This window comes from Poromitra crassiceps (assembly GCF_964638095.1).
Source record: "Poromitra crassiceps genome assembly, chromosome: 21".
NCBI classification, from domain to species: Eukaryota; Metazoa; Chordata; class Actinopteri; order Beryciformes; family Melamphaidae; genus Poromitra; species Poromitra crassiceps.
Window position 1 is genome coordinate 21590273 of NC_139638.1, and position 22901 is coordinate 21613173.

At 45.9% G+C, this 22901-nt stretch overlaps 2 protein-coding genes and 1 pseudogene across 3 annotated transcripts in view; 2 read left to right on the forward strand and 1 right to left on the reverse strand.

Annotated features, from left to right (window-relative positions):
* Nucleotides 1-205: 205 nt before the first annotated feature.
* c21h18orf32 (chromosome 21 C18orf32 homolog) lies at nucleotides 206-5219 on the forward strand. Its single transcript, XM_083657554.1, has 3 exons — nucleotides 206-325; nucleotides 1159-1508; nucleotides 4842-5219. The coding sequence occupies exons 2-3, from the start codon at nucleotides 1194-1196 to the stop codon at nucleotides 4905-4907; spliced, it is 381 nt and encodes a 126-aa protein (XP_083513680.1). The 5' UTR covers nucleotides 206-325; nucleotides 1159-1193; the 3' UTR covers nucleotides 4908-5219.
* A 6464-nt stretch (nucleotides 5220-11683) lies between these two features.
* On the forward strand, nucleotides 11684-21687 carry LOC310795335 (dymeclin-like; the record flags this gene model as incomplete). The annotated part of the gene is made up of 4 exons (XM_083657382.1): nucleotides 11684-11851; nucleotides 15978-16030; nucleotides 16273-16366; nucleotides 21546-21687. The coding sequence occupies exons 1-4, from the start codon at nucleotides 11712-11714 to the stop codon at nucleotides 21685-21687; spliced, it is 429 nt and encodes a 142-aa protein (XP_083513508.1). The 5' UTR covers nucleotides 11684-11711.
* A 1125-nt stretch (nucleotides 21688-22812) lies between these two features.
* LOC310795336 (mothers against decapentaplegic homolog 7-like) overlaps nucleotides 22813-22901 on the reverse strand; it is a 13027-nt pseudogene continuing 12938 nt past the window's right edge. Inside the window, exon 5 of the transcript XR_014553964.1 lies at nucleotides 22813-22819. The product of XR_014553964.1 is annotated as a mothers against decapentaplegic homolog 7-like (transcript). The remainder of the gene's footprint in view (nucleotides 22820-22901) is intronic.

The window sequence follows — 22901 nt, forward strand, 5'->3', positions numbered from 1 at the left end:
TGAAACACATACTCATGGAATTACACACAAGAAAGAGAAAGGCTGTATGCTGCTGTATTAAGCCTGGGCACAAAGACTGTGTCAACGAAGAGCCTGCTGAATCCCACTGAGAATCAGGCAAGGACTACAGTAATATTTCCGACCAGTGAGAGGCAGCAATGTGCCGTAAAGGCATCTAGTCTGCCGGAACGCTATCTGAAGAAGAAGAACATTCCAGAGGCTTCGCAGCAACCAAAAACAATAATGCGAGACACTTTTTGACTTTCTCCAAATTTTGTCACATTGCGAAACTCATTTTTAACAGTTTTTCCTCCACTCCCAAAAGGTGACTACCATTATCTAATTCTTTATCTAAGCTACCAAAAAGCTATATAGACGGCAGGTTACCTTACAAAGATTGACGCTCGTGTAGCTAAGTGAGCGCTGTTATATATATCAGCTAGCGTTAGCTAGACGTGTCAGTGTTAGCTCGTTACACCTCGACAGGTTTTGGTAACTTTAGTCAAATCTAGCGACGACTGCCCTCGGTGCTCGTTGACTTTGAAGAGGTGAGGTTGATGTGTGATTGTTGAAATGGTGTATAAAAGTCTATTACAACCTGAATCTTGATACCAAAGTACAGTAGTGTGTAGCTAGCTACTACAGACCATACAGACCTGCTGATATGTTTGTCGTCCCGTCTGCTGTTTTTGTCGCCCCCCCCGTGGAGATCAGAGGACAGCGCAGCATGCTAGGGACCATTATGGAAATACATGTTTGCACTTTTCATGTCGTCCCTTGGATGTTGTCGTTCTTTATCCAAAATAAAATCAATCAATCAATCAATCAACCAAAAGATAAAACCTAATCAAATGGGGGGTTGAGGACGACCTAAAATATGGACTACATTTGGGGTCATTGGCCTTGAAAAAGTTAGAGAATCGCTGAACTACTGTCAGCTGTTTAGGGAGTTACACCAAGTTAGCCAGTCTGTCAAATTACCACCTTATAGAACACAGACACCCTTGTGATGTTGACAGTTCTGTCACTTGTCTTGTACAATATACTGTGAACTGAACAATGTGTTATTGACTTTGAGGAGCCTGAAGCGTGGTGAGATACTCACCAGTTCAAGATGAGCTTTTTTTTGACAGCCCGTGTGTGCTTTCTCTGCCGCAGGTTCTTCTTCCTGGCAGCCTATCTGAGCCACAGCCATGGTGTGCGTTCCCTGTATCGTGATTCCTGTCCTTCTGTGGGTCTACAAGAGGTTCCTGGAGCCCATCATCTATCCCTTCATTTCCCCCATAATGAATATGATCTATCCCTTCATTTCCCCCATAATGAATATGATCAATCCCTTCATTTCCCCCATAATGAATATGTTCTGGAAGAAAGCGGCCCAGGAGACTGGCACAGTCCAGGACACTGGCACAGTCCAGGACACTGGCACAGTCCAGGACACTGGCACAGTCCAGGACACTGGCACAGGGGACCTCAAAGCCAGTGAAAAGAGTAATGGAACATGCAAGGTAAATTAACCTTAAGGATAAAAAGGATTTCTGAGAATGAACATTTTCCCCAGCAAAGTTTGTTTGTACTACTTGAAGAGTTCATTTGCAAAAACAGGTATCTCCGTTTGGATTTTTTTATCATTTTATTTTATATATTGATGTATTTATACTGTAATCTATTTTTGGGAAATTTGTATTATCAATCATAACTAAAACAAATTAATCTGATAATTTTCACATAAATCACCTCAATAATGTTTTCTATGTGCACTCCAGGGAGTATCAAACAGATGTTGTTTGTTCATTTTAAGAATGGCGTTTACCTGTTTTTGCAAATTAACTCTTCACTTTTATTGATTGATTGATTGATTGATTTATGTATTTATTTATGTATTTATTTATTTATTACTGCACAAAGTTATATGGACCAGATTTGAGAACTCTTGTCTACAACTATTATAATCAGTAAATGTGTAAAATATGAACTGTAGGTTTAGGCCATGTCTACATTAGGCCGTTTTGTACGGACTCGCACTTGGTTTGCACCTGCACCTGGTGCAGTGGTAGCGTTCTTGCCTCGCACTCTCGCCGCCAATGTAAACAGGGATGCAACCTAGTCCCATTTAGGTGACAGTCACATTTTTCATCCCAAAATAGGGCACATAAGTGAATGATTTTGTGTCTGCCCTGGTATCTGTCACCTTTTTCACTATCGGTGACTTTGCGTCCCTGGTAGAATAAAACAATTAAAATTTGTATGCACACTAAACAGTAAACACCCAGCTTGCCGTCATCGTGTAGCTGGTTTTCAAGGGAGCTCTATGGGCGGAGAGAGAAGGACGAGAGTGGACAGAATCTTATTCTGCTCTGTTCATGCAGAACGGCCTAGTGAGGAGGACCACCACAACACCACAGTCAGCCTGTCCTGAAGACTCAAAAGATTTGTTTTGCACAACACACATAATGCAATGTGGGAGACACACAATCCAGAAATCCAACCAGTTTATTTATTTTGTGGTCATTGAGTCTTCTTTTTTCCAACTGTTTAGAGTGCTACTTCTGCCCTTGTTTTGGGGGTAATGGTTTACTGTTTATAACTGTCTAACAGTTTATCTCTGTTGTGTTAACAGTTGTGCAATCTGGGAACCCAGAGTCTGTTTTTATTTGAAAAATAGACTCTGGGATAGCTTTTCCGCATCCGTGCTCCACTGTTTACAGTTTGAATAGCGACGTGCACAGTGACCGGCTATTCACTAATAACGTTAACGCATAAACACACTGCATAGAAGACGTCAACTTGTCTTAAAACAACAGTGGAAAATTACTGGAAAGTTGCAAATAAAAATAGACTCTGGGTTCCCAGATTGACAGTTGTGTAACTGCTTGCTTAACCTACAGTACCACTACTTCCATATTACGTGATTTCAATCAGGAAGGCTACTTTGCGCTGCCGCCACCCCTCCCTCCCTACTAGTTCATTCAAACTTCTCTATAATCCAATCACCATCAGCGATCGCTTCCCCTCGCTTTCAATATCCAATCAGTGCAAGCCATCTCTTTCTCGCTGAACCAATCATAAAAAATTTTGAGAGTAGTACACATACACGTCATTTAATATATCATTCATGACGGTACTCACACATTTGTATGCTGCTTTGCAGTTGCTGTTCATTATCGTCTCCAGCTGTTTCTGCTGATCTTTTTTCGCTCCAAACATTTGCAGTATTGTCTTTCAGACAAGTTCATCACGCTGTCTGATGACTCCGCAATTTGTCTTCCAAATGACTTGCTTAAAGTCGAGCTGAACCCAAAAATGACTTTTCTTTTCTTTTAGTTTCAAATACCTGGGTATTCAGTGCACCTATTTAATAATGTATGCTAAATAAATAACAAAAATCTGATTTCTTTAGTTTTTCCACACTTTTTCACATCAAAGGTTCATTTTTCAAGATTTCATTGATAACAGTAATCTACAGTTTGCTGACGTCACCTAGTAGTACTATCAAATTTCTACCCCATTTCAACCAATCATATCACGACATGGCAGCTGTCAATCAAATCTTCATTTCAGGATAATTTTCTCTTCCAAAAGAAAGAGAAAATGGCACCTAGTGCCTGTCATCTGGCAGAATTCCTATCCCATAAATTACTAACTTGGCCAATTGTATGAAACATGAACAAAAAACAAAAACGGTAATGTCTAAGAATGCAAAGAAATGTAACTGGCTCGTTAAAACTTGCATTCCAGGGATATCATATTTACAGCAGCGATAATGGCGCGCGCATCCGAGAGCTTGGTTGTCAGGGGTCGCACCTCGGAGATTCCAGGCCGACGGGCTGCACTCTCCGCTCGGCAACACGAAGGCAGCTGGCTGCCTGCGGCTCGCTGAGCTCCACTCAGCCACTAACCTCCCGTCAGCAGGCTCTTCCCGAGGGGAGCGCCACAACACACTAAATCCCACTCGATTTGGAGGCGGAACACGCCAGGATTGGCCAAAGCCCAATCCAGTCCCCAGAATTGTCAAATAAAATCATCGACATGATACTATGACCCGCCTCTCAACCTGTCATCTCAGACAAACTATGTTTTCAGTCTGAAACGGACTCAGATGCACGTGAGGAGCGGGTTCAGCTCGACTTGAAAGCCACTGCCTGACTCCTCTGAGGTTGCTCAGTGAAACGTTCTCCTATCTCTAAGAGTGCGTTAGATGATGCATGGTGGTGGGTTGTATGGTAGGCAAACACATTTTCACTGCTAATTTATTTGAGCGAGCCATGAACGTGGCTTCAGCGTGACGCGCGCGTGGGTGGTGTGAACGGCCTCGCCTGTTAACAAGGACGCCTAAATGAAGCTTGTGGGTTCAGCGTAGGTTGAGCGTTGCTTCGGCGTACAGTGTGAACAGGGACTTAAGAGCCCTGCATAAGGGAAATACAGTGAGCTACTGTAACTTGTCCCAATTTCCCCCCGGAGATCATTAAAGTCTTTCTGATTCTGATTCTCTCAAATCAATACACCAGGCAGGACAGTATGAGTCACACAAGCATGAAGCAGCTAATGCGCTGCTCATCTTTGTGAACTGTAGTCAACAAAATAATTAACGAGCTACATTTTCCCTCCTATTTCCTTTGCTTTTTCTAATGCTTTTTCTTCTCCCTGCATTATTGTTTCTTAGTATTTGTATTTCTAGGATTTTATATTTAACTATAATTCTACAGTGATTACAGTTTGAGAGTAAAGGCATTTTTCACCTAACAATGGGCCATGAATATTGTAATAATCCTTTTCTTATTTATGATTGTATTTTTGTTGAATGCTGCAGTTTTTGTGAATTTTGTTTTTGTGTGTTTCAGCTTGAAAGCAATGGTGAGGTCACTGCCAATGGATCTACTACAGTAGCAGATAAGAAGACAGATTGACAGCTTCTCAAGAAATGGTTATGTCTATTGTGTAAATATTTCCGTACATAACAGAAAAATATATTAACTTATCGCTTTAATTTGTATGAATTTGGTTTATTAGAAGCTTACAAAATTGCATTTGTGTACCCTCTTGTATTTCTCCCCCCCTACCACAATAGCTTGAAGAAATTAGTTATTGTTATTTTCTTTGATTATCATGACTTGATGAATGCATTCATTTGATTTTTGAATACTATATTCTGTGTACTAGGATAGTGCATAATGTGAGTCTTTTTCTAAGTCAAACCTGGAGTTTAATCAACGAATAAATTGAAATCTTAATAATAAAAAAACAGTCATTGCCTCAATATTATTCAGTGCCTTCACTTGCAGTAGTTCGTTCACTCAAGCGACTCTTTGAGTTATAGAAAACCGTCTATATAAATGCCATGTATTCTCCAAATGTCATGTATTTTTAGTAGCATCATCATGCTTGAATAAGGAGCGTTTAGAAGATTCCAGCGGATTCTGAATAGTTTTAGGTCGAACATCTACTGTATCTTGAGGGCAAACATTTCTAAAACTGCAGTTGGACACATGGGGGTTGCTGCCCTAAATGAGATTTTGACAGCTGGTCATACGAAGCGGTCGTGCAAGGTAACGTTTAATAGAATCCTGCCGATTAGATCAGACATGTTCATGTTTCGTGTTGCTGTGTGTTATCTGTGTGATCTATCCGCCATATTTCTGTGCGACGTCATTGACGTAACGCCTCTGTCACGTCACCATTACGCACGTCGGGGTGGCGACGTGGAAAATATGGTGGAACGGAGCAGCTAGAGTGAATTTTGACAGTATCGAATTGCTCAAAATTCCAAAGAGCGTTCATCATAAGTTGTACCCGTTTAGCAGCTTGTTCTAAATCGCTCGTTAGTGTACAAAGGTGTGATCATAACGACTCTAGGAGCTAGCGTTGCCACGGAAACCAGCCAGAAGCATATGACAGGTAAGCCGAGCGCTCAGCTGATTGCAAACAAACCGCTAACGTATTAGCCGTTTGCTGGACTGAAGCTATATTGGAAACCGCTCACTGAATTGCCCATATAGCATTCATTTCCATATGTTTTTGGATATTGCTAAATTGGGACTGACAGCTCGTGTTGTTGTAGCGTTGTCATGACGTGAACACAGTCAAAGTTACTGGGGCTCAGGCTATTTCCTGCACCTGAAACAAGGTGAGCTAACGTTAGCAGTTAGCAGTGATGCAAGGAGAAAAAGCCCAGTTCAATTACGAATAGATCTAATTAAGTGTAAGTTAGCGAGGATGACATTTTGTTAAATGATCTCATCATTCTGTTACGTTAGTGAGTTCGCTTCTTCAGCTCTGGCGTTAGCAGCCAAGAACGTTAGCATAAAGCTAACATTCGATAGCAAAGATGTAGGACGTGTGTTCCTATAGGCTACTGCACTTGACTTGAGCAAAGATGTATGCTAAAGGCGTGTCAGGTGAAAGCACATGTCATGCACGTCCTGGTTCCTGGTGTGTCATCCTGTAGTTCTGTTGACCTCTCCCAGAAGATAGGTGTTGGTAGCTAGCTAGCTGACCCTTTGACTAGGCAACTAACAGTTTTAATGTTGCATGACTTCACTTCAATTGACGTAGTATTTCAAGCTCCAGTCCAGCAAAGGCCCTTACAATAACTTTGCTAATGGATCTTTGCCAAGGGATAGTGAATCTTATCTAGGGATGATCTGCAGCTTAAATAGTAATGATATTTACCATAGGCCTTTCTGATAAATGTCATTATTTATGTAGCAATTGCAACTGATGCAGCAGGCCTTGTTCATAATGCTGTGTGCCAGGGACAGTTTGCTAAATGGGTCATTGTGTTTCCAATAGACATAGATCTAGCTGTGAAGTAAAGATTATGCTGCTGACAACTGCTATGAGGATGCCAATGTCTGTCACTAACTCAGCTAGCTAGATCTGAGCCAATAAGATAAGATAGCGCTTTATCGATCCCCTTTGGGGAAATGCAGGTGCCACAGCAGCAATTGGCAGAACAGTGCCAAGGAAGTCAAGCACAGGACGGTAAATCAAATAAAAGAGTCAATCGGCATATCTGAGTGTCTGCTTTACACTAACCCTGCTAGCCGGGCGCTTCTCGCTCATACTGAGCATTAGCGCCCGGCGAACGTCAACGCATTTCCCATCAAACAATTGTGCCGCTCTCACGTCTAGGTATAAAAGCCAACCCTTACCTCAGCCAAACACGTGAAGTGAAGACGCTGTCCGATGCCCAACATCCTCTTCTTTTAAATACATATAGGTGCCTCTTCCAAATTGTTGCATAAAATCCACTTTTCTGTCTTTGAAAAACCGAAAATCATTCATCTGGAACAACGACTCACTGTTTACTTACTGTATACTCACTAATGCCCCCCACACTTCCGGAATGGTATTGCACCTACATTTTGGGTTTTTGATGGGAAATGCATTGACGTTCGCCGGGCGCTAATGCTCAGTATGAGCGAGAAGCGCCCGGCTAGCGGGGTAAGCTTTACACTAAATTCACTAGCAGTGGACACTTACTGATGCCATGCCTGCTGTAGTTTTTGTCTAGTTCATATTTGAGTTTTGAGTATCAGCGCTGTCAGATAAATTAAATAGTTCTCAGTCAGATGCAAGCTGATTCCTACAAAGTTATAATTGCAGTCTTTCATATCATATTGTAATAATCCGCTCCCGGGATCATTAAGTGAGGAGGAGAAGAGGCAATACTTGGTACAATCTTTATTCCTGGTTCACACTCATAGCTTCTAGCTACACACACAGCTCCTAGCTACACACACGTCCTGTCCGCTTCCTCGTATTCCCAGACTCCCCCACCCACCCGAGACCGGAAGTCCCCTATACTCTGGCTGGTCCGCTGCCTTCACGTAACGTCGTAATCGCCACCGACATGTCAAACTCTGGGTCGCCACATTACCCCCTCCCTTCTTAGTAGGGATGCACCGATATGAAAATTTTGGCCGATGCCGATAACCGATATTAACATTGCTGTTATGGCCGATAACCGATATTTACCGATGTCGATAAGATCTGTATAAAACCACATTTTTATGATCATCACATTTTGTACATACTGAAAAACACATGTTAACACTGAATTTGAAAAAGTTATGCATTTCTTTATTTGCAAAGCCTTTGGAAAAGCCCATAAATCATAGATTTCCTGCATTATTTCATATCAATGTGAAGAATTTGGCTGATAATGATAACCGATATTAACATTGCAACATCTGACCGATACCGATATGACCGATATGTAAAAAAATCGGCCGATACTGGCCGATACCGATATGATTGCCGATATATCGTGCATCCCTACTTCTTAGGCCCGCTCCCACGCGGGCACCCACAACCCACACATATCCCCCTGTACCAAACCACACCAACACATCAACGCTTTTCCCCAATATCTTTTTTTCCTATCCCCACATTAAATTCTAATTCCCCACAACAGTCTTTTCTTTTCTTTTTTTTCCACACCATCATCTACATCATTGACATTTTCCCCCTTTCCTTTTACACTCATTTTCACTCACATTTCAATTATTTAAACCGCCATTTCCATCCCCCCTTTTACAGCTTCTGTCCCATCTGAAGCACATTACAGTCAACACAATGAAGGCAGTAGTCCCGCACATCCTCCTTGTGTTTGCCCCAGTAGTAAAGTTCACGAACCCGGCGGAGTGTCACTTCAGGCCCGAAATGACCGTTCCAGCCGCAGCCCCCGTGCGTCCCCCGTAGCACCAACCCCCGCAGGTAGCTGGGTACAACCCTCTGGAACCCCCTTTCCCCTTGGCCCCCTTTCCTCTCCAACAGCCCATCTCCATCCAGACGCAGGTCCGAAAACAGGTTCCACAGTCCCTTCGTGGCACCGGAACATGTGTGAATCTCCTCCACAGGGGGCCGGCGTCCGTTCGCTACCCACCCGTACACCGGACTGATCTCCGCGTCCTCCATCTGTCTGCGTTTCCACTCCTCCTCGTCGACATCCATGATGTGGTCTATGTCCTCGTCTGTCAGGTCCCCATCTGTCCAGTCTCCCTCGTCTTCCTCCACCTCTTGCACTCGTTCGTTTTCCCGTCCCCCTCCCCCAGGGGGCGGCGTGTTCAGGGCAGCAGGGAGAACGCAACCGATGGCGATCTCTACCGTGGCTTCCTGCAGAGCAATTGTGGCGGGTGCAGAGGAGCTAGTCTGGGCCGGTTCCTCCGGCGTTATCAACACCCGCTCATCTGGAGACACCACCGTCACTCTCCCGACCCTAACAATGTCCTCTTCCCCCCGGCTGCACGCATTCTCTTCTGGAGACACAATCGTCAGTCCCCCGACTCTAATAATGTTCTCTTCAGCCTGTGTCCCTCCTTCGTCCTCCACAGTCTCAGTGCAGTTCCTGGCCCAAATGTCCAGGCTTCTTACACGACCAACAGAGTCTCACCTGCCAGCCGCCTGCGCATCTCTCCTCTCTCGCTGTCCTCTGTCCTCTGACAGCCTCCAGACACTCCCTGGCCAGATGTCCAAACGCCCCGCACGACCAACAGACACCCGGGCGCCCCCAGTACCGTTGCTCCACGTACCTGGTTTGCCCCGAATGAATGCTGTGACACCACCTCGCCAGATGACCCTGTGCTCCACAAGTCCAACACAGTCTCTGCGGCTCCTCCGTCCGCTTTTCTCCGTGCTGCGTGACCTCCTGCAGCCGTTTCATAAGCTCCTCTGCCCAGACAGGCGTCGCTTCCAACAGCCGTCTGATCTCCTGCATCAAGCGGGCCTCCACGCCGGCAAGCACCGCGCTGAACTCCTGCTTCAGGCGTGTCTCCATGCCAGCCAGTACCGCGCTGAACTCCGGAGTCGGTAGCTCCTCCCTCCCCCCGTCCAACGACGAGGGTCCACCAACGTGTGCCATTCCACGTGGTGTTTGTAGCAGTTAGCACACCAGCTAACCCCCAGCTAGCACACCAGCTAGCCTTGCAGCAGTTAGCCCACCAGCTAATGTCTTAGCAGTTAGCACACTCAGCTAACCGCTCACGCCAAGTCAATCCTCCAAGGCGTTAATTTCACTCGGTTCCGCTCCTCTTCTCTCCGCGCTGCCTCTTCACCCGCCCACTGTAGCACTCCAGCCGACTTACTTGAGGGAAATCCAGCCCGATTAGCTTGCAGCTGGCTGGAACCTCCGCGACGAGCAGCAACAGTCCGTCTCTCCGTTCCTCTTTTTTTGATGTTACCGCACGAGGCGAGCGGCAAAGTTCGTAGTTAACACTTCTGTACACCAATGTAATAATCCGCTCCCGGGATCATTACGTGAGGAGGAGAAGAGGCAATACTTGGTACAATCTTTATTCCTGGTTCACACTCATAGCTTCTAGCTACACACACAGCTCCTAGCTACACACACGTCCTGTCCGCTTCCTCATATTCCCAGACTCCCCCACCCACCCGAGACCGGAAGTCCCCTATACTCTGGCTGGTCCGCTGCCTTCACGTAACGTCGTAATCGCCACCGACATGTCAAACTCTGGGTCGCCACAATATACTAGGGTTAGGGTGCGTGCTCCATTCCTAGGGTGGAGAGACTCTGGAGATGATGCACCATGGTTGCAGTTATGGAAATCGCCGGCCCACCCACCTAGGCGCCTTTGTGCAACTGTGTGCCATCGTCTCCAGTGACATCACCAATGACATCTTGGCTGCCTGAGTGACATCACAGTTCAGTAATCACAGTTGCTGAAGTGACATCACTGGTGATGACCTCACTGATGACATCACAATCATGACTCACACCGCTACCACAGAAACCACCCACTTAGCCAATTTTAACTAAAAGAGAAAAGCATAATAGCATAGCAGTGCATGCTTTGTTTTCAATGACTACATTTACATGCACACAATATTCCACTATTATTCGGAAAATGACAATATTCTGAATTTGATAAGGGTCATGTAAACAGCATATTATTCCAGTTGCCTTTTCCGAATTTGCCCTTTCTCCGAATTTAGCATTTTCCGATTAAGACATCTGGGTTATTCCAGTATTATTCGGGTTTTCGGAGGATTCTTTGATCATGTATACAGCACATTCGGAATATGCGTCTCAATCAGGGTTTTTACCGCAGTTTGCGACGCATGTTGCCTGTTTGTGGTCAACTGATGTGTGCTAGAAAGCGCTAGAACAGACGATATAATCATATAATCCATCATCTCTGGCATGCAAAAAGAAAAGCAGACATTTCTTATCGGGAGGAGATGAGAAACATCGATTTAAAGAGAGAGAGAGAGAGAGAGAGTAGCCTATAGTGCCCAGTGCCAACGGAAGTCCACAATGCTTGCGAGCCTGCAAGGTAATAACGTAGGCTACTAGCCTACTTTTTCATTTCAGCAGCAAGCTCCTGAAATGGACCAAGTGATGCTCGTAAGAATAGTGCTGCTCTGTTTATTCTCAACAGAAAAACTCCGCGGCTCCGCCTACCTGCATCTCTCTCTCTCTCTCCCCCCCTCCCTCACGTGTCGGGGAGGGCGAGCTACGGCTGCATGTAAACGGGAATATTAGTGGATTATTCATTTAGTCGGAATATTGTCATTTTCCGAATATGGGCAAAAAGCGGAATATTGTGTGCATGTAAACGTAGTCAGTGTAGCCTAGTTGTTCATTATCTCATGACACAACCTCTTGTCACTGGTCGCCTCAGGTTCTGGCGCATGCCTGGTGAAAGCACAGTGAGGAGCGGTCAGTCTGGCTGAGTGGAACCTGTGTAGAGATGGGAGCCAACACCAGCCAGGTCAGAGACCTGTCCGATAACCCCAACCTCAGGGCCCTGGTGGGCACAGAGGCTATATCAGAGAATGACCCTTTCTGGAACCAGCTCATCTCCTTCACTTTCATCAGTCCCACCAGCAGGTAAAGAAACACGCGTGCATGCACACGCACATGCACGCACACACACACACACACACACACACACACACACTAGGGCTGTGAATCTTCACTGGCCTCACGATTCGATTCGATTACGATTCAGAGGGCTACGATTCGATTCGATTACGATTATCGATGCATCTCGATGCATCTCGAAGCATCTTAAATCGATGCATCACTTTTTTCCGCAATACATAATTTATTTTTTCTCGCTTTCTTTTTTCTCACTGTGTGGCTACTTTTAAAATAAAAGTGCATTTGGAATTGCATTGTATTATGATCCATAATTAAAATAAACAACTGCATGTACATGGAACATTGTTCACTGTTTTGTTATGTGCAGTGTAATTGTTTTGTATTTTCTGTATGTTGCAGGGACCCCAGTAAGAATAGTCTGAGTAGTCAGACTAATGGGGATCCATAATAAACAAACAAATGTACTTCCATTATATTTTATTTGATTATAAAAATAAAAATTAATTAATAATCGATTTTTGACATTTGTGAATCGATGCAGAATCGTGCACGTCCGCATCGCGATGCATCTTATAATCGAATAGGAGGATTGGAATAGGAGGTAGGGATGGGGCCGATCCAATATCGGTATCGGGTGCCGATACTGACATAATTCACGTATCGGAATCGCTGGGGAAGGGGGCTTTTTTTTTGTGTTGCAATTCCTATCCTTCTTTGCCTTGTATATTTTCTTAATTTTGTCTGCTTTTTGCAAGGTATATTTTAAAAAGAAAATCTTTAATTGGCCTAAATCTTTGCCTATACTGTATATTCAAGAAAAATATCGGTATCGGAATAATATCGGTATCGGCAGATATCCAAATTCAGGTATCGGAATCGGATCGGAAGTGAAAAAATGTGGATCGGTGCATCCCTAATAGGAGGTACTGTACATTTAAATTTAGGCCCAAACTACTGCACTGCTTTAGCTCTAAGGATGGCGGCTCGATAGGTTTGATACGCTTGGTCGCATTTTACCGATAGGCCTTAATACTGTCATTCTGTTAACCTTCATGCTCTCTCTCATACTGGAAAATGTAAGCGTGTGAACTCTGAGTAGCTGTCAGGGATCAGTTGCATTTCACGTTAGACCACATGATGACATCATTTCCTGTGTACGTGGTGTGCCACACGTCACATGATCTAAAAAAGGACTATGTGAAGACAGTTGCAGTTGGAGGACAGTTGAAGCTGGTGTGTTTAGAACACAGTGGAGAATCAGCAATCTATAAGTATGATCATTGGTTGTTATATTTTGGATAACAAGCGCAGGCAAGTGGCTCCTGTTCGCGCTTCTTGATAACTTCACTTATTTTTAGCGCTGCCCCCAACTTTCCCCAGTATCTAGTCATCTAGCTGCACTGTACCAAGCTGTTAGTGCCACTGCCAAGCAAATCATCTACTATGTGACAGACTAGAGATGGAACGATATGAACGTTTCACATCACGATTATAGTGACCAAAATGATCACGGTTATTATCAGTATTATTATCATTGTTAAAATGTGCTAAAAAAGTACTAATACACTCACAGAAATCATTCCACCAAGTGTTATATTGAAAACTCTGACGCAAAAAGGAATGATACACTCACTGAAATCATTTCTCCAAGGCTGCGCGTTTGCATCTGGGAGACGGTTGACAACTTTGGTTGATGATGGACAATATTTACCATGTTTTTCAAAGCAAAAAATTTAAACAGGAAGTCGACAACCGGCAACCGCTGAGAATCATGGGAAACGTAGGTCCAGGAATAAGATGAATATAAATACAATTGACTTGACTGTCCTGCATGGCTTCGGGATGGGGGCGGGGGTGTCTATTGTGAACACTGTTGAGCTGTAAAAATACCACGTTATCTGTAACCCTGAACACACCATGATTGTTACCAACAAGATTGATAAGGATTTGCAACCGATCGTTGGCATAGAGAGCAGAACGTGATGTGTTTGGTGTCCAAGATCTGCATTAGGGCTTTTAAATGTTGGCATGCACTGCACTGACTATTTGAACAATTGATTAGAATATGCACTTAATAGTTGACCATGAGGAAATGGACTTGGACATGGACATGTTTCTCCCCACTTTGGCAATAGAAGAGATGAGAGAAAACTCTAATTTCAGTAGCCTAAATCCAGGTTATTTTATAGATGTGTAACACAACCTAAGCAGTGTTTTCCATAGAACAGGCCTGGAGGGATTTCGAAACGTACCCCCTGACCGCAACAGTGGGGGCCCTCGCTGGCAACGCTAAACTTTTAGCTAACCTGTTCGCATCTATGTTCACAATGGCATCCCAAGTATCATCATACTATTATGGGATGCGATGGGAACAGTTGTATTATGGGATGTGCGTTTCCCAGGCAACGACACACGTCGACACGTTTTGGAACAGCGCCGCACGCTGGCACAATGCTCCTAAAAGCTGTGATTTGGCATCTTCTATTACTGTCAACACTGTCAACACCAGTATTGTTGTATTGTAATAATATGCCATAAAGGTTTATTGATTGAAATTTTGGGGAGAGCATTTTTTTTTTCAATCTATCTTTCTGGTCTGGCGGGGGCGCTGTTGGCCTGCCCGCCAGGCCTGTAGAATGGTAGGGGGAAACACTGCTAAGTGACAAGAAATATTGACATCTATATGAGAATATGATTCTCAGTGAATGTTCTGCGTTTGTTGTCTGTCAGTGTGGACATGCTGTTGAAAAGTTTTCACACAGCCCATCATTTGTTATTCTTGGTCCCTAAATGTCTGTGACAAATTCACAATCGCAAATAATCCACTGTCTGAATGTTTTTAATAGATTTTTATAAATATGTAAGGGTTAATGCACGACGAGGTGTACATTATCACTTTTTAAGGGACGACGCGAGAGGCGTGAACCGTCCGAGGCGAAGCCGAGGATGGTTGCCTCCGCGAAGTCCCTTAAAAAGTGATAATGTACACCTCGAAGTGCATTAACCCGCTTATACCATGGTCACTTGCCAACAAAACAATAAGACCAGTCATTTATATTTCCATGTGTAATAAATAAAGCAATCTAAATGGCTAAATGTCTGTTATTCATACTGTAAATCAGTCTTCCACGAAATAAAATAGTCCCTCCCACTATTCCACCACCCTCCGTTTTAAAGCCGACTCAAACGTTAACTTTATCACAGGAATGCGGGTTTAACGATGTTTTGCGTTCTACATTACCGTTTGGACATTACCGTTTGGCAGCTTGCTTTATTTTGTATGATAGATACGTATTGGCCAAGTATATTAACATTTAAGAGCGAAGAGTTTCAGGAAGTAACACAGAGCAGCGGGGGCTGTATGTGGTGACATGCAGAGAGAACTCTCTCTCTCTCTCTCTCTCTCTCTCTCTCTCTGTGTCAAAGGCCGGGCTCGTCCCCGCTCGTGCACGAGCCGAGGGAAATCTCCTCTTTATCACAGGGTGATCAAGAGTTTTCAGGTTCAGGAAGTGAAACAGTGCAGCGGGGCCATAGCACTGCGTGTGCTGTATGTGGTGAAATGCAGCTCTCTCTCTCTCTCTCTCTCTCAAAGGCCCCCGCTCATGCACGAGCCGAGGGAAATCTCCTTTGTCACCGAGAAGAGCCTGGTGACGCGAGGTTAGAAATGTCCGAAACGAAAATCAAAATTGTAAATAAGAGTTATTTTTGATAAACTGAGCACACAGGGGTGATTTAAATACTTACTTTGACCGAGTAAATTTTTTTCTCAACGTCCAAAATTGTCATATTAACCCTTAACGGGGGTATAGAGCTCAAACTGCTCTCCTGATAACACTGATGAAACTATGGCGCATTGATATGAACGGTGAACAGACCATTTAGCTAGGTGTCCATTATCACTGTACAATATCACTTTTTAATGGACACCTTGCAGCCAATCAGAATCGAGTATTCACCCAGACCATGGTATAAAGTGCAGTTATCCAACATGACAGCAGAGGGCAGTGAATACAAGCAATGAGCTCATCTGAACTATTTTCTCTGAACTTTCGCTTAATTATTTTTTCTTAACGACTGTGTGTTTTTCCCTCCCCTCCCCTCCCCTCCCCTCCCCTCCCCTCCCCTCCCACAGTGGAGACTCCAAGTTGCTGGAAGAGGCTGTCATCCCCCTGGCCAAGATCCTCAGTATGTTTCCTGTCTTCTAAATAAGCTTCACATGTATCCTGTACTGACTTGACAGCTTAGTCAGTGGCATCTGTTTTCATTTTGTGTTTGTTATTTCACCATGAATATCCGCTGCGTTGGGAGGTTTAAATTGGAAGTTAAACTGATTTGTTACAGCTTATTTGCATGCTAAGTTAAGGGCTACTTGAATGCGTCAGCAGAGTACAAAAAGTTTCCTCTTTTTTCGCTTCCCCCCCCCCCAGTTGAAAACAATCCCAGAACGGGGAACTTTGGCGCCCTCGTGAGAGTTTTCCTGGGAAGAACCAAAGAGCTGAAAATCTCTACAGAATGCCAAGAGTGAGTATGAGAACTTCCCAGGAGGGACCAATGAACTGCACTTACTGCCCCTTTAATGACACACACCCTATGCATGGGGATGATTGCTGTGCCTGGGTTTGGGGGGGTGTGTGTCTGCACACACACACACACACACACACACACACACACACACACACACACACACTGTGCCTGTTATTGTTTGATCACAGGCACTCAGGGAATCCCAATTATTATTTCTTGAATGAGACAAACGCTGAAGCCGTTGCCGACGTTTCCCATGGGAAGGTTGCTGAGCTATAATCACCCACACTGGCGTTATTCCCCCACACGCCAAACGCCATCTCCACTGTGCCTGACCCCGCCCACGACTCCACTGTGCCTGACCCCGCTCACGTCTCCACTGCGCCTGACCCCGCCCACGTCTCCACTGCGCCTGACCCCGCCCACGTCTCCACTGTGCCTGACCCCGCCCACGTCTCCACTGTGCCTGACCCCGCCCACGTCTCCACTGCGCCTGACCCCGCCCACGTCTCCACTGTGCCTGACCCCGCCCACGTCTCCACTGCGCCTGACCCCGCCCACGTCTCCACTGCGCCTGACCCCGCCCACGTCTCCACTGTGCCTGACCCCGCCCACGTCTCCACTGCGCCTGACCCCGCCCACGTCTCCACTGTGCCTGACCCCGCCAACGTCTCCGCTGTGCCTGACCCCACCCACGTCTCCACTGTGCCTGACCCCGCCCATGTCTCTGCTGTGCCTGACCCCGCCCACGTCTCCACTGCGCCTGACCCCGCCCACGACTCCACTGCGTCTGACCCCGCCCACGTCTCCACTGCGTCTGACCCCGCCCACGTCTCCACTGCGCCTGACCCCGCCCACGTCTCTGCTGTGCCTGACCCCGCCCACGACTCCACTGTGCCTGACCCCGCCCACGTCTCCACTGCGCCTGACCCCGCCCACGACTCCACTGTGCCTGACCCCGCCCACGTCTCTCCACTGCACCTGACCCCGCCCACGTCTCCGCTGCACCTGACCCCGCCCACGTCTCCACTGTGCCTGACCCCGCCCACGTCTCCACTGTGCCTGACCCCGCCCACGTCTCCACTGCGCCTGACCCCGCCCACGTCTCCGCTGCACCTGACCCCGCCCACGTCTCTCCACTGCACCTGACCCCGCCCACGTCTCCACTGCGCCTGACCCCGCCCACGTCTCCACTGTGCCTGACCCCGCCCACGTCTCTGCTGTGCGTGACCCCGCCCACGTCTCCACTGTGCCTGACCCCGCCCACGTCTCCACTGTGCCTGACCCCGCCCACGTCTCCACTGTGCCTGACCCCGCCCACGTCTCCACTGCGCCTGACCCCGCCCACGTCTCTGCTGTGCCTGACCCCGCCCACGTCTCCACTGTGCCTGACCCCGCCCACGTCTCCACTGTGCCTGACCCCGCCCACGTCTCCACTGCTCCTGACCCCGCCCACGTCTCCACTGTGCCTGACCCCGCCCACGTCTCCACTGCTCCTGACCCCGCCCACGTCTCCACTGTGCCTGACCCCGCCCACGTCTCCACTGCGCCTGACCCCGCCCACGTCTCCACTGTGCCTGACCCCGCCCACGTCTCGACACCACTTTCAGACACACGGTTCTGGTTCTGGCTCTGGTTCCGTTCTGGAGTCTCAGAACCTTGGTGCTTTCTGGCGAACCAGCCCGCGTTCACACCAGTTTAAGCGGAACCAAAGTGGGAGGACATTATTCGGTAGTCCTTCAGTTTTTTAAGTTTATTAATTATTTGGTCTGGCGTTCGAGTGAACCCAGCCTTGGCCCTCTCTTCTGCAAGTTCGGCATACGTCTTGCTCTTTCTTGTACTGCTTTCTAGCTTTTCTTGAAATTCGGTAGATGCCCAAATCGCCACTAAACATTCGGTTTCCTCAGGAGACCACTGCAAATTATTTTTCTCCACGTTGTCGCTGCCTTCTTCTCCTTCCTGCTCGTCTTCACAGCCTAGAATAAGACACGCCCACTGATGATGTCACGGTTCCCAAGGAAAAACCAACTATCTTTTGGTTCCACTGAGAACCAACTTTTCAGGTTCCGAACCAATTATTTTTGCGGTCCGAACGCGCCGGCCGGTTCAAATTTGGGTTCGGGAACTGGCACGGAGCCCTGCCGGTGTGAAAGCCCTACTGTGCCACGCACACAGACACACACGCGCACACGCACACACACACACACACACACACACACACACACACGCACACGCACACACATGTACAAACAGAGTAGCATAGTTGGCATGTGCTGCTGGCGATGTGTGGGGCTGATTAGACCCTGCTGTGTTGGCCTTAGTGGGTTCAGAAACATTGTGGTTTAGTTTGGATGTTTCAAATCATGTCCTCCTCTCTCTCTCTCTGTCTCTCTCTCTCCTCCTCTCTCTCTCTCTCTCTGTCTCTCTCTCTCCTCCTCTCTCTCTCTCTCTCTGTCTCTCTCTCTCCTCCTCTCTCTCTCTCTCTCTGTCTCTCTCTGTCTCTCTCTCCTCCTCTCTCTCTCTCTCCTCCTCTCTCTCTCTCTCTCTCCTCCTCTCTCTCTGTCTCTCTCTGTCTCTCTCTCTCTCCTCCTCTCTCTCTGTCTCTCTCTGTCTCTCTCTGTCAAACCTGGATGTGAACATTGTGCTCTCCTATCATTACGTTAGGGTGAAGTCAGCTGTCAAAGGGAATTGGTTGCAGTTGTGGGAAACGGTTGTGAGAAAGCTGCTGTTGAGGAGAATACGTGTGAGTTTGTTTGCTCGCACGTGAGTAAGAGTTATACAAGAGACACATAAGTCGGGTTTCCATCCACCTGTTTTTATGCGAAATTTCAATTTGCCCATAAAAAATCAGAGTGGAAACGCTGCCTAATTCGCAAAAGCCTCCAAATTTCGCAAAAAGTTTTCACGCTTGAGGGAGGCGGAAAAGTCGGGTGTATCGATAAAAGGAAAATGCGAAACGCGCGGTGGAAACAGATGAAGAGATATTCCGTTGTCTCTCCAATCAAAGACCAGGCAGTTTGCCTTGATCACTGCAAAACATGACATGCTGTGTAGCCTCCACACAATAGGGCTACACACGGTAAATAATGGTAAATACGCAGCACAATACCCGCCGTGGTAAACAGAAGAAGACTGGGATATTAACACATTGACTGCCAGCCGTTTTTTTCTTGCTGTAGGTAGCTTCTGCCAAGCCGTTTTTTGAGGATTGTGGCTCATTTTACAAGAGCCGAGGATTCTTTTCTGCTTGGAGTTTGTGAACATACAATATCTCAAAAGTACTAATAGAATGTGTACTTTCTCTGTCTAAAAGAGTTAGTTTGTAGAGTTAGTAGTTATGTAAGCATTAGCAGTTGAATACAGCATGGTTTTAGCGTCAGAAAAAATATTCAGAGATAAACGGCTTTTTGTGAAATTCGATAGAACAGTCACTTTAACCATTCATTTTTGGCTCTCTCTCTCTCTCTCTCCCTCCCCCTCTCGCTCTCTCTCTCTCTCTCCCTTCCCCTCGCTCTCCCTCCCTCTCTCTCTCTCTCTCTCCCTCCCTCTCGCTCTCCCTCCCTCTCTCTCTCTCTCCCTCCCTCTCGGGAGGGAGACGCACTAGGTTTAATCCTAGTGAGAGGGGGAGAGGGAGAGAGAGAGAGAGAGAGAGGGAGGGAGGGAGAGAGAGAGAGCGAGAGAGAGAGAGAGAGAGAGGGAGAGAGCGAGAGGGAGAGTTGCTTCAACTCCTCCCTCCGTGGGCGTTCTTCTTGGCTGCAGCGGCCGTCACAAGCTTGTCACCAGTCTCAGTGCTTTGCTGCTGTCCTGTGCCTGTGGCTGCGCGGCCGCTGTTTGAGGAAGTCGGCATGGACTCGCTCGCTTCTTGGAGTTTTGGTTGAGAGAAGCTTTTGCGATTCTGGTCATATTTATGCTGCGTGTTTCAAAGTGTGTTCACCTGTAATCTATTATGTAAATTTGCAAATCCCGCATCGCCAGCAATCAGCGCGAAAACGAAAGCGTTTTCCCCCATCCATTTTCATGAGAATGGCTGGGGTGAGAATGGCGTGACAAGTTAAAAAAATGCTTGCCTTCCTCTAGTCAGGAGAGCACTGTTGCCACTTAGTGGGTCGGTGGAATGGGTTGTAAACGTTCGGTGGCTCCAATAATTATATAAGAGATGTAAAAGGGTTAGATGCACATCCCACGGTCAAAAAAAAAAAAATTTTTTTTTTGACGACTCAACTCGTCGTTGGCAGTGAACAGCTGGATTGTGTTTTGACGACTCAACTCGTTCTTGGCAATTAACGTGTTAACTTTAAGACGACTCACTTCTAGAATTGAATGAAATTGTATTCACTTACAATCTGCTCTGTGGATTATAACGTTATGCTTGCCGAGTCGCACCTGGTAATCCAGAAATGGTGTTATGGTACCTTTGTCTACTTGTAGATCATCAAGAAACTTTAAATGAATAACGTTAGATGTGTTTAACAGAGCTGTATATCGGGTCTAGCAGCTGATCAGCAGCTCAGACAGCCTCAAACACGAGGTGATTGACAGCTCTATAATTCGCAAAATAGCAGTGGATGGAAACGCGCATTATTTCGCATTTTCTTTTGCCGACTTTCTGAAAATTCGATTCAAAGTTGCGATACATTTGGATGGAAACCCAGCTATAGTGAGGCGAAGGGCTCAGCAGAATGTTGCATAGCGGTGCTCATAGCGTTCACTTCCACACACCAGCGTCATATTCCTTGAAGTAAACATAGCTAAAAGCTGTTGTGTGGTGGGGCTGCGCAGAAAACAAATGTTTAAAAAATCGGCAGTTAAAGTTTTTTGTATTCCCGAGGAAAACAAGGAAGCCATTGAGAATTGGCGAGAAGAAACATGTGGATCGAGCTGTCAAGGAAGTAAGTTCATCTTCCGTATATACGATCTTTGTGTGCAACGCGCGACCATGCACGCGACATAGGAGAACGCCAGGATCGGAGGTGGGGGTTTCTGTTTCCCCCCGTTTTGGGCGTGGTTTCTGAATGATGACGCGCTCCGCAGTGTCTCTATTGCTGAAAAATGGCTCTGCACAACCCCCCCCCCCCGTGCAAATACACAACAGAAAACCCCTGGTTATTGGTAACATGGATTCCACTCCCAGTTGCATGTTTGATGGGGTGTCTCTGTGGTGCTTCCCCCTCTGCAGTCAGCTGTTCATCTGGCAGGCCCACAACGCTCTGTTCATGATCCGCTGCCTGCTCAAGGTGTTCATCAGGGAGATGAGCGAGGAAGACCTGCACCTACAGTTCTCCTACCAGGAGAGGGCGCCAGGGCTCCTTTGCAGGTGAGCTCCGTCGGACAAATCCACGTTGATTTGGGAAAACGTGAGGGTGTGCGAATGATCGAAATGGGTCCACACATTGCTTAGAGTGCCGTACCATTCCTACTGTCTAAGGTAGAGAATAAAATGCTTTATGGTAAGTGGGGCCATTTTTGTACTTGAATGCGGTCTACACATTAATCAACAAAATCTGTTTGTATCATGAGAGAAACAGCATTTGAAAATAGAGGAGTTGTTGTATCTCTAGGGGCAAATATGTCTGGTTTTTCTCTCCACCCCCAAGAGAGATCAGAATTGTCCTTTTAAATTGAATACATAAATGTCCCGGGCCTCTGACCCTGGATCAACTGTCTGTGAGAAGCCCAGTTAATAGAGACCATTGTTGGGCAAGTTACTTTCAAAATGTAATATACTACATATTACTAGTTACTTTCATTTGAAAGTAATATGTTACTTTACAATATTACTGTCTGTGTAGAGTAACTCATTACTTATTACACTACTTTTGCATTACTTTCACCAAAATAACAGCAGTAGCAGAATGACATCAGCGCCCCGGAACCATCCCGAAAAAGAATTTAAACCGTCTTGAAGTCAGTGTAAACCGTCCAAAATTCTAAATGTTAGCCTTTTCCTTTGTTATTGTCATCTATAGTGGTTATTTGCATAAAAACACACAGTTTGATTAGGAATTATTTTTAAACATGTGCTTTGATTAAAAAAAGTAACTTAATTTGTAACTTGAGTTACTTGACAAAGTAACTGGTATAATATTACTGAAACCCTATAAGTAATAAGTTATATTACTGAGTTACTGCTAAAAGTAATATATTACATGTAACATGTTACTTTTGTAATGAGTTACCCCCAACACTGATAGAGACCCAGTTCTGTGCCCTCTGCTTGTGCATGGATTCTTTTGTCCTGAGAGATGTAAGTCCTGCCCCAAATCAGTATTCAACATAATATACACTCTGCAGATGTCTGCACTTTTGAAGGACTTGTCACTTGATACATGCAAATATGTTTTTTCCTCCCCAACTGCTCACGCAGAGAGACATTGAAAATAGCAGCAAAAAGGGGAAATAATGAATAAATAATGAATTTATCTGCTGGTGCTACGCTTCTCAATTCAATTTCTGATACACGCAGACATACACACACATAGACATACACACAGACATACACACAGAGATGCACACAGACATACACACAGACATA